This window comes from Lepisma saccharinum, chromosome 17 (genome assembly GCF_977018435.1).
Source record: "Lepisma saccharinum chromosome 17, izLepSacc3.1, whole genome shotgun sequence".
In the NCBI taxonomy this organism is placed as follows: Eukaryota; Metazoa; Arthropoda; class Insecta; order Zygentoma; family Lepismatidae; genus Lepisma; species Lepisma saccharinum.
In genome coordinates, this window is record NC_139245.1 from 26,319,732 (window position 1) to 26,334,513 (window position 14,782).

The window sequence follows — 14,782 nt, forward strand, 5'->3', positions numbered from 1 at the left end:
TCTGATTATTAGAGAAAGAAAATGAATAGATGTGAGTAGGAAGCATAGAAACTAAAATCTTCTCTTGAAGATATGATGTTATTACAGGTGTTGCTGAAAGCAGTGTAGAATCAGATCAGGTAATGAAAGAAATGGAAGGATTGGAAGCTGGTCAGTTTGCTTGGACAGAGAATGATTACATGCCCTTCACCGTGAGTCCCTTGAAGGGTTCCATATCCCCAGGAAAAAGCAGTAAGATTGATGTTGCTTTCTATCCATTAGATGTTCTTGAGTACAGAGGAAAGTTGGTTGCCTGGTAAGTTTTATTCACAATGTAAGGTATTGAAGATATTGGCAATTATAAAGCATTAGAAGGCTTCTGGAACACGTAATTTGTGTCTTGCACGGAAGATTACTGACCTACACAACTTAAACAATACAAGAAAATAATAACTAAATAAGTTAATGTTGAATTATTTATTAACAAAGTAACAAACATTTCAAACAGTTGAACAAAATAGAAATAACAAGAAAGCTATACATGCATGAAGAACAGCAGATTGGCATTACTTGGCCGATTATAAATGTACATATGTCACAGCATCTTGCAGAGGAAAAAAAAACAGACTACTGCCTGGTCACAGTTGCCAGCTCATAGTAAATCTTTAAAACAAAGTTACTAAATCAAATGTCTTCTATAGTTAAGACTTCTAATGCAGATTTCTGTCACTTTGGTGTTGAATCCTTAATACATTTTCTTAATTGACACTTAAGGTGTACTAGGTCTTTCAATCCCATTGTACCCAGTCATCACATTTGTCAAGAAAGAAGTTTATAAAACCAATGAACCAGTGGCGTGCGGTGACATTTTCCGGTGGGGAAGCAGATACCGAGAAATTAAGAAAACCAAGAATTCATTGCTTCTACATGGTACATTATACTTTAAAAAATAGCACTCTACCTGATACTGTTTCCTTAACATCTCTAAGGGAAAATATGAATGTCCTGGTGCAGTTGTACATTTATTCAAACTTCATTTGGTCTGTTTTCATATGTTAGCAGACGATCGTGGATGATTGAAACAATTTTCACGATTTTAACATATTGCAGTACCTATTCACAAATCCACTTTGACACCACGTTGTTCTTTCCGTAGAAAATAGTAAACAATGCCAACACTAAAGTTTTTGAAGCTTATGATTTCCACAGAACCATTCAAACTTCCTGTAGTTTGAAAGTTGGTTACATTTGAAGCCCTGCTCCGATGGCACAATTCAGGAATATCTGGAGTTGGATGTCCACTTCAGATTTCACAACACTCTCACACAGAAAGAGATTGATTCTTTTGAGGTAACAGGGAAGAAATAATGAAAGACCAAAAGTTAAAGAAGTAATTTTGTAACTGTTATGCTGTGGGCCAGCACTGCTAGCATTGCTGTACTGTAGTGCATGAGCATGCAATGAACATTACTAACTATTATTGTATTCTTTTCTATTCAGTATTCTTCTAATCTGATAATCCTGTAAAAGTGAGACAAATAGACTTATGATTAAGAAAGTCATGGAATAATAAATATGATTGTTGCACATATGCTGTGGATATGAATTTTACATAATTTGATTAAACAGGTGTTCAAATGTGAAAAATATAAATAGTTAAAAATTTGGGAATTAGTTTTCTGAAAAGAGTGGGACTGCTATTGAACTTCCTGTTGTAAACAAACATGTTAGCATCATGAAGGCTTGTATAGATTATATCAAGGCCTGGAGTAGTTATACACAACTACTGTTCATTTTTTCTCCATTGACTTAGGCCAATTATATCTCATCAAACTTACGTCCACCTGATATGCCATTTTAACAAATAGACACAAGTGCACATACTCAATCAAATCTCTAGTTCATTTTGCGTTCAACATTTATTTAGATTTTTCGTTTAATTCTTGAAAGTCATGGCTATTCCACATTCTGTACTGAAACAATTGAAACACACAAACAAACATATACAGAGTGTTTCATAAGTCCCTCTTGATCTCGGAAATTGGTAGCTCAAGGGTCAACTCAGTGAAGAGAATAAATATTGAAGTTTTTAACCTACCATACAAAAGTTTGATGTGTCTGCTTTGTTGACTGGACAGACATCAGTCCTGTAATCTTGCTTCTGCCACACACATTCCAACATTTCAACTTTGATGGTAGCAGCTCCACCCATGATTCTTCTGGTAAATCTGTTGGTAAAGGAGACATGTAAACACAACCTTTAACATAACTCCACATTGCGCTGTAGTTTTAACAAATTGCAGGACACCAAAAGCCTCCTGTTCACCTGAGAATGGCATGATTAGTGTTTTACTTTTATGCATTCAGTTGTTTATCATCACCTACTCTTTGTGATTGTAGCTTTAAAAATGGTTGTCACGGAACATCCTTGCTCATCTTCACTCAAACTTGAAGCTGTCACTTGTACTTTGCCATTGAACTTACCCAATTAACAAATATGCCCTTGTGTCGATGGTTGCGAATAACACAAACTGTGTATGAAATATGCATAAAGAAAAAAGTGACTAATTCTGGTCTGGTATCTTTTCAGTATTGAGAACCTATCCCCTGAAGATAGGAACCTACAAATGAGCATTAGAGCACGGGGTCTTCTTCCCTACTGCCATTTTAATGTTGATGAGTCTGACTACTTAACAAGTGGAAGGAGGAATGCCAGCTTACCTGGCCCAAAGGGAACCAGTCCTGGTGTACCACTCGATCCCCAGACCAAGGTTATAGAGATGAAAGTTGTTGGGATTGGAGTCACTACCACAAAGTAAGGATTTACTAAAGGAAATTAACAATCAAAGAAATTGAATTGCATTAATTCTCTTTTTGTATACTAACAAAGTTATGAACGTTAAATGTGAGTAACATTAATGAGGCATAAAAAGTGCATGTGAAATTATAAGTGCAGTCATGTATGCATGTTCTCCCCTACTAATTCCCACTGATACACACACCAATACTTGAACATTGTAACAATTTAAATTTGGCTAGAATACGAGGGTGGTTTGAAAAGTTCTCGGAATCACCACCAGATGTCAATGCTAGGACAACGAGGTTCCCGCATAGTAATAGGCCATCCTTTATTAATAAACACGTGGCACGTCAGTGTTCTGGGTAGAGATCTGTGGTGCGGACGTCACTTTGTAGTTGTTCCCGTGCAGTGCTTTGTGAAGATGGAAAAATCGAGATTTGAGCGGTGATTAAGTACTTCGTAAAGAAAGGTATGAAAGCAAAGGAAATTCATGCCGATTTTCTGAACACACTGGGGGACTCTGCTCCTTCATATTCAACTGTTGCAAAGTGGACAAACGAGTTTTTAAATTTGATCGGGACAGCTTAGAAGATGACCACGTAGTGGTCGCCCAAAATGTGCTACTACCCCAGAAATTATTGAAAAAGTGCATAAATTGGTCATGGAGGATCGCTGACTGAAAGTGCATGAAATTGCTGAAGCTATAGGAATGTCATCCGAACGGGCGTATCACATTTTAACAGTTGAATTGGATATGAGAAAATTATCTGCAAGATGGGTGCCGTGACTTTTAACACAGGACCATAAACGCATCAGAGTGGACATTTCCGAACAATGTTTGACTCGTTCTAAGAGAAACCAAACAGATTTTTTGCGCCGGTTTGTGACGACAGATGAAACGTGGGTCCACTACTATACCCCAGAGACAAAACAACAGTCAAAGCAGTGGAAACATGTTGATTCACCACCACCAAAGAAAGCAAAGGCAATACGGTCAGCCGGAAAGGTAATGGCGTCAGTGTTTTGGGATGCGAAAGGGATTCTGTTGATTGATTATCTTCCCACTGGTCAAACAATTACGGGACAATACTACGCTAATCTCCTCGACCAACTAAAGCATAAGATACGGGAAAAGAGGCCAGGTTTGGCAAGAAAGAAAATCATCTTGCATCAGGACAATGCGCGCCCTCACACAAGTGTCGTTGCCATGGCAAAAATTCATGAACTTGATTACGATTTTTTGCCACATCCACCTTATTCGGCTCCCTCAAGACTTCCATCTTTTCCCCAAACTCAAAAGTTTCCTCGGTGGACAGAGATTCTCTTCAAAGGAAGAACTAATAGCCAAAGTTGACACGTATTTCACAGGCCTGGAGGAATCTAATTTTCGAGATGGGATCAAGGCATTGGAACATCACTGGACCAAGTGCATTAGTGTACAGGGAGAGTACATTGAAAAATCAAAAAAAAATCACTGTTGTAAGTCGTTTCTTTCTATTCCATTCCGAGAACTTTCCAAACCACCCTCGTAGATATGTGAGCTTTTCATTTGAACTGCACCAAATCAACCTATCAGAGTTTTGGTTCAAAATATACATGTAGTCACATTTTGACATAACAACAATATTAAAATTGTTGTCATTGAATGACAAAATCCATTTCTCCACAAAATACTGTAAAATAAATGTACATTGTAAATTTGACATAATTTCTAGGAATATTAGGACTCTGCAAAAAGAAGTCACAAGACATCATGAAGACTACATGAGCAATTCGGGCTCTGGAAAAGTGTCAGTTGGTATTGGTGATGGAATTCAAAAGGAAAATGCTGGTATCATTTTTTTACCTCCTCTTTAACTGACTAACTCTGTAGCACACACAACCCTTTGAATACCAGGGTCAGTCAAGCAGTGTTTTGTTGGCAGATACGTACTCAGTGCAACAAGTCCCATCACTGGTATTTTCTGGCATCTAAACCAGAATGCCTTTTTAAAGATGTTTATTTTTGCATAAGCCAGTATGATCCAGATTGAGGAAAGTGTTCCAACCCAAAAGGTAGAAAAGTGACATAAAATAACCAAATTAGAAAGAAAAATAGACTTTATTTTGGATTTTGCATGTAAATCTACACCATTCAGTAACAAAATGTGGTAGGAAAATTGCACTATTTGTCTTTTGAAATCACCTAAAATGAACACTGCATGAACAAATTCGATTTCGTGTTTCCATCAAAAATAAAATATGCATTGCATGGGTATTGGTTTCATCTTATATTAATTACTACATTTTCCATGTAGATCTAATTTACTGTAGCTATTGTAAGAGCCCTTCATTTTTATATATTTTTAGAAAAAATTTTTTTGAATCTCTTTAAAAGGAAGTTTTGTGTGATCAATCCGACAGAAGACATTTACCATTTCCTGTGGGAGAACATGGATCATGTGAAGGCAGACGAAGTGTGCCCGTTCTCTTGCTGCACTGTGGAAGGTGTTGTGGAAAGTGGGAAGAAGACCGACATGGCATTCTCCTTTCTATCTCAGAGCATTGGCACTTACGAATCCTTCTGGAGGTTCGTGATTCCTGAATATAAAGTGGAAGTGCCTTTTCTGCTTGTAGGCCTTGTGAAGGAACCTGCTGTGTATTTCAATAAGAGCCATGTTAATTTGAGACCTGTTTTCGAAGGTATGTTTTGTTTTTGCTCCACTTTTTGTTAATATACAGGGTGTCTCAAAAGTCTCATCTCACAGGGAGAAGGGTGTTACATTGTAAAATAAATTTATAAATTGGATTTGACTAATTTTATCTGAGAAAAGGAACATGGATGAAATGTATGTATTGTAATGCATTATTGTTCAATAATGTGTTGTGTTCTTGCATACTGTGCACAGTGCAGCTGTAGGCTCATATCCATGTGTGCAAGACTCATGACCATTAGGGACATTTATTTGAACATCTGTCGCTGTAATACTTGACCTTTGGAACATAAGAAGCCTTTAGATTACAATAAACACACTATGCTCCATTGCCATTCTTTCGCTTTCATTATGGTGCCAGGCTTTGGGAACACCCTGTATTTCTTGAACAGTCTGCTGACCTCCGTGGTGGACTGGTTAGCACAGTGCACCATGATGCCAGGGGTCCCGAGTTCGAATGTGTCTCCATGGTAATATATTTGCACTGCTATACAGTGGCTCGACCACAAGCTTAGCCAGCTGTAACACATGTTGAATGCAAGCTTCTTGCACAACACAATCTAACTCGACACAGCTGCTGTAAATTGTCCTTGTCAGTAAACACTGAAATAGTGCACTCGAATGTTCAAAGGAGCAAGAAATGAATGATCAAATTCAAAACTACTAAACACAATTACATAATTACAAGTAGAAATAATGAAACACATAAATAAATTAAAATTTTAGGATTTATTCTTCTTATTTATTTTTATTCTTCAAATATGAATAAGATATACACCAAAATGTAAATATTTGCAATAAAAAGTCACAATTTATGCCCTAATATTTTTTTAATTATTTTTCAAACAAGAGTATAATATGTACAAATAAATTTATCCATATTGAAAAATACACTAGTGTCCAAAATTAAAGCAACAAACAGAAATCCTTTCCTCGTGTGATTTTTTTGTTGATAAATTTGCCAAGTTTAACCTGTTGCTATAATGATTTTTTTTGTTGATAAATCCTGGCAGGGGTGCCCACAGGGGGTTTTATGGTGCAGGTTGCGCCATCGAGATTTGGGGGGGGGGGGGATTTTTCCCTTCAAAATAATATAAAATTCAACATTTATATTTTTTCCAAAACATATGTAAAAATTTAACACCTTAAATGCACCATATTTAATCCATTAGATGAAGAAATGAAAGTGTTTAGAGCATTTTCGAAAAGGGGGGGGGGGGGGGGTATCGAACTCCTATGTATTAGGCCTATATTGACACGTGTGTTCTGAGGGGGATTCTGAATTAAACTTTGGGGGGAACAGTATCCAACTCTAGGTCTTAGATTATAGCGAGTACTTTAGTTAGAGGGAGATTGAGCATTAAATTGAAGGGGATATCCAATTCTAGTGTATTGCTATTGTCTTAGACTGTTGCGGAAATTCTGGTGTGGAGAATGAGAATTATTTTTTTGGAGGAGCCAATATCTACTCTTCAATATTAACAGTAAGTCTAAAATTGGCATGGAAATTTTGGTGGTAGGATTGAGTATGAAGTTTAAAAGGGGAGATAGAAAGCTCTTGATAAAGTGTTAAATCTTAGATTGTCAAGGGATTTCTGTAGTGGAGAGAGACTTCGAACATTACATTTTGCAGACTGTATTTAGCGATAAGGCATCCACACGTTTTCGACCCCGAATGTGCCAAAGGAAAAGCTGGAAAAGGAAAATACTAAATATCTCGGTATTTTAAGGAAGTATTGACACCCCATAAAATAAATATTCTTCAAAGCCTGCAAAGAAGTGAATGTAAAAATTTTCTTGCTCGCTTCGCTTGCAATAGTTTGTTGCTACAATGTGTGTTTGGCACTTTAATGAAATGAATATGAAGTTTTTATACTAAATCTGCATTACAAGACAATTGATATTCTCCATTGATTGATTTGGTGTTTAAAGTCCAATTTATGCACTCTAAGCCTAATCGGGACTGAACCTACCATTTTAAGTGGGATCCACGTGATATTCTCGATTATGATGAACAATTTTAGGGGTGGTCTTGAGTGATGGCACCCCTGTTTAGGGAGGAGGGGCAGATCAATTATAATGTTCAGTATAGCTAAGGAAAAAGTTACTTTCGGTAGACACACTGTCGTAATTAAATATTTTGTGGGGATTACGATATGGTTTATGGGCGCGAATGATATGATTTTGGGGGGGATGCACCATTGACCTTGGTGGGGATGGGCACTCCTGAATCCTAGCACATTAAAGTTAGTTTATTGTCTATCTTAAACCAGTTGTCTATGACATCATAAATATTACTATCACTTTATCATATTATGTGGTAAAGTGGACACACGGGAAAGAATTTCCGTTTGTTGCTTTAATTTTGGACATTAATATACTTTCACTATCTTTTAAGATTTCTGTTCAAGTTCACAGTGGAGTGGAGTAAATTTCAACACTTACACATAACTTATATCTGTGCAAAAATGAACTGTTTATAGGTATATTGGATCAGCAAAATTATCAGTCATGTTATTGATAAATTCATACACAATGTACGATACTGATAAGATAACATACAACTTAATATGTCTCATCCGTATACAAAATGTGTGTAATGGATGACCCTTTCTCAAGACACCCATATATCAACCTCACTTCCTTGTGAACTGGACTGCATTTTGCAGACTTGCGAGGCTCTGGCATCTGCATCCATCGCTAGTATAATCTTCCATGAGACTTGTGTTCTGTGCTGTCCATATGTATTTGTGATTGTCTATTCATCCCATCATATCACCATTCATCCTCATCTTCCCGATTAGCTAAAGTGGCAGAAAAGGGAAGTAGAATAAACTAACAAAATCAACCATATAGGAAACATACAATATGTTTTTTTTTTTTTTTGTAGGAATTCAATCAAGTCAAGATGTGGTAATTAGCAATGATGAAGCTATTCCCTTGAAGTTTAAATTTATTAAAGAATCTTTGTACACAGAAGCTCAGTTATCATACTTACAAGTGCAGCCAATGTCTGGTGTTCTGCAGCCAAATTATCATGAGGTTGTAAAGTAAGTCAATGTATAGTAGTAATATTTAGTGTTTTTGAATTATGACTTCCATTAACTATTTTGATCCTCTTTTTAAGAAGAAATAATTGGAATGAATCAGGCTTAGATGGGCAGGGCAAGTAATATGCAAGGTAAAGGTTCAAAGCTTTACTTTGTTCATATACCAGGTGGGCATAATTGAAGTTCTCCTACTCAGACCTCACTGGAGCCCGGATTGCAGTGAAACTTTGTAGAGGCTATATAGACAGTAGGGAAGCGAATACTGACAAAAAATGCTTATGAAAAAAAATTGTTCAAATTTTCACCACCAGGTGGAAACATGCTGAAATCTGGGGCACAATAAACATCCCAGGAAATGCTTCATGTGACCATTGGTCACATCTTACTCGTTCAAAGGGTTATTCACGTTGATGGTGGGTATATTGAACATTGCTGTACTGATACATAAACTGAAAATAGATGTCCAAATTTTGGTTGTTCTTATTTCAGCACCACATTTCCACCTGATGGTGAAAATTTGAACTATTTTTTTCATCAGCCTATGCTTCCCCATGGTTTCCATAGCCCCTGTACCAAGTTTCATCGCAATCCGTTGCTTCAAATGGTCTCCAAAGGGCTCTTAAATAGGGGAAATGTAGTTATGATCACCTGGTATAAAAGGAAGGAGCTAAGATCTATTTGAAAGCCGAGTACAAGCTGGTGTCTGAGGCTGTGACTATCCAATTGCTATTGACTCCATGCATTGTGAAAGTTAACTCCACATATTCTCGATCTCAACTTTAATGAAAGTAACAGCATGTACTACATTGAAAAAACATGGGTTTGTTGTCAATTTTTTTTATAAAGGGATAGACCAATTTGAAATTTAAATTTACACCATCGGTATTGACTCAACCCTACTAATATGATATGTGTATTTCTTTCCAGCATAAAGTTTACACCTACTCGTCCAGGCGAGCTTTTTTTCAAACCGAAATGCCTCGTGAAAAGGATGGCTGACCCACTTACTGTGACTGTTCAGACAGAGTGCTTTGCTGTGAATCCACTGGTATCTTATGAGAATATTCATGGGGAAAAAACCGAACTCATAAGTTATGGCATTAATTCTGTTAACTTTGGTGTGGTAAGTTTAATTTAATGTAGTAATGTAAAGCAGCACTATCAGTGAGAGACATTCTGGATGCATATTGATGTCTGATGACAGTTAAGTACTCAACCTCATCAAAATTCTAGTTAATATTGGCAACATCGTGAGGGGATGTGCTTATTATGCTGCAATGTAGCAACCCCAGGTTGAAATCTCAGGGCAGGTGATCTCAGGTAGATATTTTTTCCATCTTTATCGCTGTATGTGCAGCTGCAGGGCTCACCCCACTGCCTCTTATCATTTGGTGCCTAGGATAGTAAAGGCACTCAGAGCATGTTGTTGACCATACTACCTCCACTATGGCTCAATGTAGGAACATAATTGTCTTTCATGTGGACTTTTGTGCTCATTTTCCTCTTTGCCACTAGATATATTACACAGTGTCTGTTAGGGATGTCATGAAGCTGAAAATTTACCGAAACCAATGTACTCGCCGATAATTTTTGGAACTGATACCGATGCAAATATTTAACTGGTTTGGATACTCATTTTTGAATTTCCCAATACAACAGCGGATCCTGTTCACGTGGACTATTTCGTTCAGCAATGTACTGTTCTTTTTCTGATTTTGAGGTAGGTTGATCCTTTGAATGATAGTTTGCAATAATTTTACAAATACTCTACAATGATGAAGAATCATAACCTAATTTTCAATATATCTTACAAAACTAAAATATAAAACTTATTAAAAGGAAAAACTCTAGTATTATTTGTACTAGTTTAAATATATTGGATTTTTGCCAATGCCTATATGTCAATTTCTGCCAATTTTCATACCTCTGTAATCGGCTTCAGCACATCCTTAGTGGCTCTTATTAGTGATGTCTCCTTTAATTGTTTTTTTTTATTATTCATAAAACAAAAAAAAAAAAAAATTGGGTGGACCTTAATTGGTGTTTAGTTAATGTGGCTAGGATATTTTTTGTCTGTTCCATGCATGATATTTTCTTCACATTTTACAAGAACTGCATTTTTTTGCATCCTAAAGTTAAAGGTATTACAGAGTAATAAATTTAAAGTTAAATTATTTTACAAATGTGTTTGTATTGCCTGATAATCATTAGCAACTGCCAGCTAATAGATCTCATGTAAAAGTAGGGTAGAAAATGTACAGCACTTTTTGTGACTGATATTTTTTACTTATTTGTCATTTTAATACATACATATCTGTCCTCACCAAGAGCAAAGTGTTTTTCTTGACAAAGACATAAATAAAGCAATAACAGCCACAAAAGGGATTTTTTTAATATTAGTGTTTTATATGTGTAAATTGACTGTGCTTAAATCAACAATCCGAAAAGATCTAAAATATATGCAAGTCTTCACAATCACTAATAATCAATATTATTAACAATTCAAGTATTCATTCATAATGACTAAATAACCCATTCAAATTTCAGATAATCCCCAAGAAGTCAGTTTCAATTGCCTTCAGTATTACAAACTTGGGGAAGTATGTTTTGTACTATCGGTGGGAAGCTGATGAGGATGCTATGAAAAAGCAGAATTTCAAACTATCATTTTCTGAGAAGAGAGGCCATGTTATTTCCCATGATAAATATGACACAGTGATGACATTTATACCTCTTCGCAGAACAGTGATCGAAGATTTTGAAGTGGCTTTAAAGGTATGATTTGTTCTATTTTTCCAGTGTATTATATGATATTTTTCTAGCACGTGTGGTCTCAACCCCCTAGAACAATTTAGACAAATCAAGTCACAGGACATAGTAATAACAAAGGACCAGATAGGACAACAGCATTCAATAAGTGATAATGAAGGATATAACTTCTGAAAAAAGTAAATGATATCAATCAATATGTTGGAACATCCTGGGTACTACAATTAAAGTTAATCTACTCAGATCTCTTTGGAGCCCGTTTGATGCACCGAAACTTGGTATATAGACTACGGAGACCATCGGGAAGCGAATGCTGATGAAAAATGTAGGTCAACTTTTCACCACCATGTGCAATGTGGCGCTGAAGTAACAACAGCAGTAATTTGAGTTTATGTCTGTACAGCAGTGTTCAATATGTGCAATGTGAACGACCCTTTGGAAGCATAAGACAGTGTTTCCCGTGATGATGTTCACTGTGCAGCAGATTTCAGTGCCACTTTTCAACCTGGTGGTGAAAATTTGAACTAATTTTTTTCATCAGTATATGCTTCCCCATGGTCCCTATATCAAGCTTCCAGCGCAATCCGATGCTTCGAACATGCTCCATGTCTCATAATAATATCACAACTCGGCACCTTTGGCTAGAAATTGCTAAAAAATAGGCGGTGTGAGCCAACAAAATTGATGATGGAGACTATGTGTGGCCTGTAGAACAAGCAGCAGTACTGTAGCATCGTAGGAAAGTCATAAAGAAGAGAGTGAGCAAGGCAATAGGCTTCATTGGTCACGTTCATGAAGTGCAAAACCTCTTGTCACCTGATTCGTGAGTAACAGTGTAGCATTGAAATCATCACAGAAGAAACAGGAATTGGTTCTGTGAAAAGAAAGGTGTCTTCGCCTGCAGTAATTTTTATATCTCAATTCGCGTGGCTCCTCCTTTCATACTCTGGTGCAGGCAGAAACTTGCAGTGCATGGAGCACTCACTGGCCTCCATAAATGGAACCACCTGCATGGGTGTTTCATTATGTAACTTCTTTCATTGAATGCAGTTACTGCATACACCCAAATGTTCATTTGGAAATATTTCAGGATATCTCATCGTGCTTTTTGCCAGATTTCTATTTGATGAAACCAGACCACATCCTTTCTTCACCAGATCTTCATTTAATGATAGTAGAAATATTCACCCACTTCTGTGGTTTCAGCAAGACAAAAGGAGAATATGATTTTCTGAAACCTTGCCAAACCCATGTTCAAGTGCTCAGAGAAACAATATTTCGTGTATTAACTTCAGCCACATTAAACTATGCTCGAAATAAAATTAACTTTCATAAGATAATGATTGCTATCATTACCTTAATTAATTGCTGGTCCTCTGTCTTGTTTCAGATAAACCGAGGACCTACATACAGGATCCACGTGAATGGAACAGGAAGTACCCCTCTATGTGTCTTCTCATTTACAAGTTATGATTTTGGACCTTGCATTGTACAGACTTCAGACTTTGAATACAATACTGTTGACTTGATTGTGAACAATTATTCTGATGAACCAACAATGTAAGTATTACTGAAAATTTGAATTTTTTAATTGGTTTTTCACTATTGATTTAATTATATTCTTAAATTAACTGCAAAGGAGGTTGAAAATAATGTTCGTGCTGTGTCTAGTGCTTTGTGCTGTTGCCGTCGATGATTAATTATTCGTGTACTGTTATTAAATTAAAAATATCTTTCACAATTTGCGAAGGCAAAGCCAAACTTCTGTGGGCTGATTACATATCTAAATTACCTGAATATTAGCATAAATGCAAATGCAGCAAATCACTTTTTGATATAAACTTTTTTTTCCAAAGCTTCACAACTGTTACAAGAATATTCCATGACTGTTTTCTCTGTTACCATAGCAATGACAATGTTGCCAAACATATTAATGTTGTACAATTTAACATAATTAGAAAACAAACTTTATTAAACAACAACTTGAACATTAACATTTGAAGTTAAAATTGATAATAATTATAATTTTACATTTACAAATGAACATAGTAAGTAAAATAAATTTGTGCTGTAAGATAGAACAGTCACAGCTTATTGTTGGATGTGGATATTTAAGAATTTAAGTCATGGCAATTATTGTACCTGGTAGTGGAGTTATGGTTTAGCTGATACTGATACTGTTTATGTGTATGAAAGTTTATTTAATAGCTTAATAGTGAATAGCCGGCCCCCATAATGGAGTGGTCATCACATCATGCTATGATGTGAGGGGTCCTGGGTTCAAATACTGGCCTGGGCATTGAGTGTCCATTCATCAATTTCAACATATTATTACTCATCCCCATCTTTGCAAATTAGCCAAAAGTGGCACAAAAAGTGAAGTAAAATAAAGCAAATAAAATAAAATTTAAAAAATAAATTAATAGTGGATGATTTATTTTACTTTATTTAGGTTGGAATACCTCGATTCTGGAGAAGTGTCAAGTTTCAAAGTAAATTTTGCAAATGGTATCATTCCATCTAACAGTCAGCTGGTGGTTCGTATTGCTTTCATTCCAAAGCAGAAAGTTCCTGATGAAAAAGAACTTACATTTGTCGTTAATGGCACAAGTGAGAAAAAGATCCATTTATATGGCGAAGGGGTATCCATGAAGGTAAATTAATACTCAATCTTATCAGTAAGATTACATTAGCTTTGTGTAGGACAGGGGCAATTCCTCCATGTAGGAAGTGAGGAACTTCTACAGTTCATTTATACTTGCTTCCATTTCTCTACTTTTTAGGAGTTTAATAATAGTGCACGTTATAAGATTATGAGCTCAAGGTACGTACAATTGATAGGTTAGCTACTCTCAAGAGTTGACTGGTGGTGCTCCTTCCAGCCGCAGCCAAAAGATGATGGACACACACGCTTCATGCCCCGCCTGAGGAACCTCGCTGGTATCACTACAAACAGATGGGTGAGGAGTGTAAAAGGGGCAGGGGGATGGTTGCAGTTTTAAAGCATGCAGCGAGGAATCATCAAGGGGTTCCTACATCAGTAGTGCCAACCCCATTAAAATGGTACTAAACATAGCACAGTTTGATCTTCATTGGCCCCTAGCATCCTGCTTTTGGCATAATGGTCAAATTTAGTATAATCTGCAAATGCGAGTCCCTGGGAGAGGGAAATCGAATTCAAAGGAATAGGTTTTCAGGAAATTGAAATAAAATTATGTTCAAATCTTATTTATACTTCACCAGCAGACTTGTTTCAAATAAAAGGGAGTAGGCACACACAGCGACATGCTTTTTTTACAACCATGCGACGATCCATCATCCTCTATCTTTTCTTTATCCTGTTGATTTTGTTCCCGAGGAGATTTTACTGCAGTACATCTATAGAAGGTTGGCGGTAAACAAACCATTCCCTCAAACAGTTTCAAGTTCTATGCTCAACCCATCTCGTTTGTTGAGCCATTCTTCACAATTTTGTGTAGTGAATAATAAGT

General features: G+C 36.4%; 1 protein-coding gene across 1 annotated transcript in view; it reads left to right on the forward strand.

Annotated features, from left to right (window-relative positions):
• The window catches only part of LOC146001338 (hydrocephalus-inducing protein homolog), a 230,199-nt gene that overhangs the window by 190,038 nt on the left and 25,379 nt on the right, over window positions 1-14,782 (forward strand). The window contains exons 63-70 of the mRNA XM_083138652.1: window positions 88-295; window positions 2,570-2,794; window positions 5,157-5,461; window positions 8,363-8,522; window positions 9,450-9,645; window positions 11,070-11,297; window positions 12,682-12,851; window positions 13,744-13,945. Of these exons, the coding sequence (XP_082994778.1) occupies window positions 88-295; window positions 2,570-2,794; window positions 5,157-5,461; window positions 8,363-8,522; window positions 9,450-9,645; window positions 11,070-11,297; window positions 12,682-12,851; window positions 13,744-13,945 (1,694 nt within the window). The remainder of the gene's footprint in view (window positions 1-87; window positions 296-2,569; window positions 2,795-5,156; window positions 5,462-8,362; window positions 8,523-9,449; window positions 9,646-11,069; window positions 11,298-12,681; window positions 12,852-13,743; window positions 13,946-14,782) is intronic.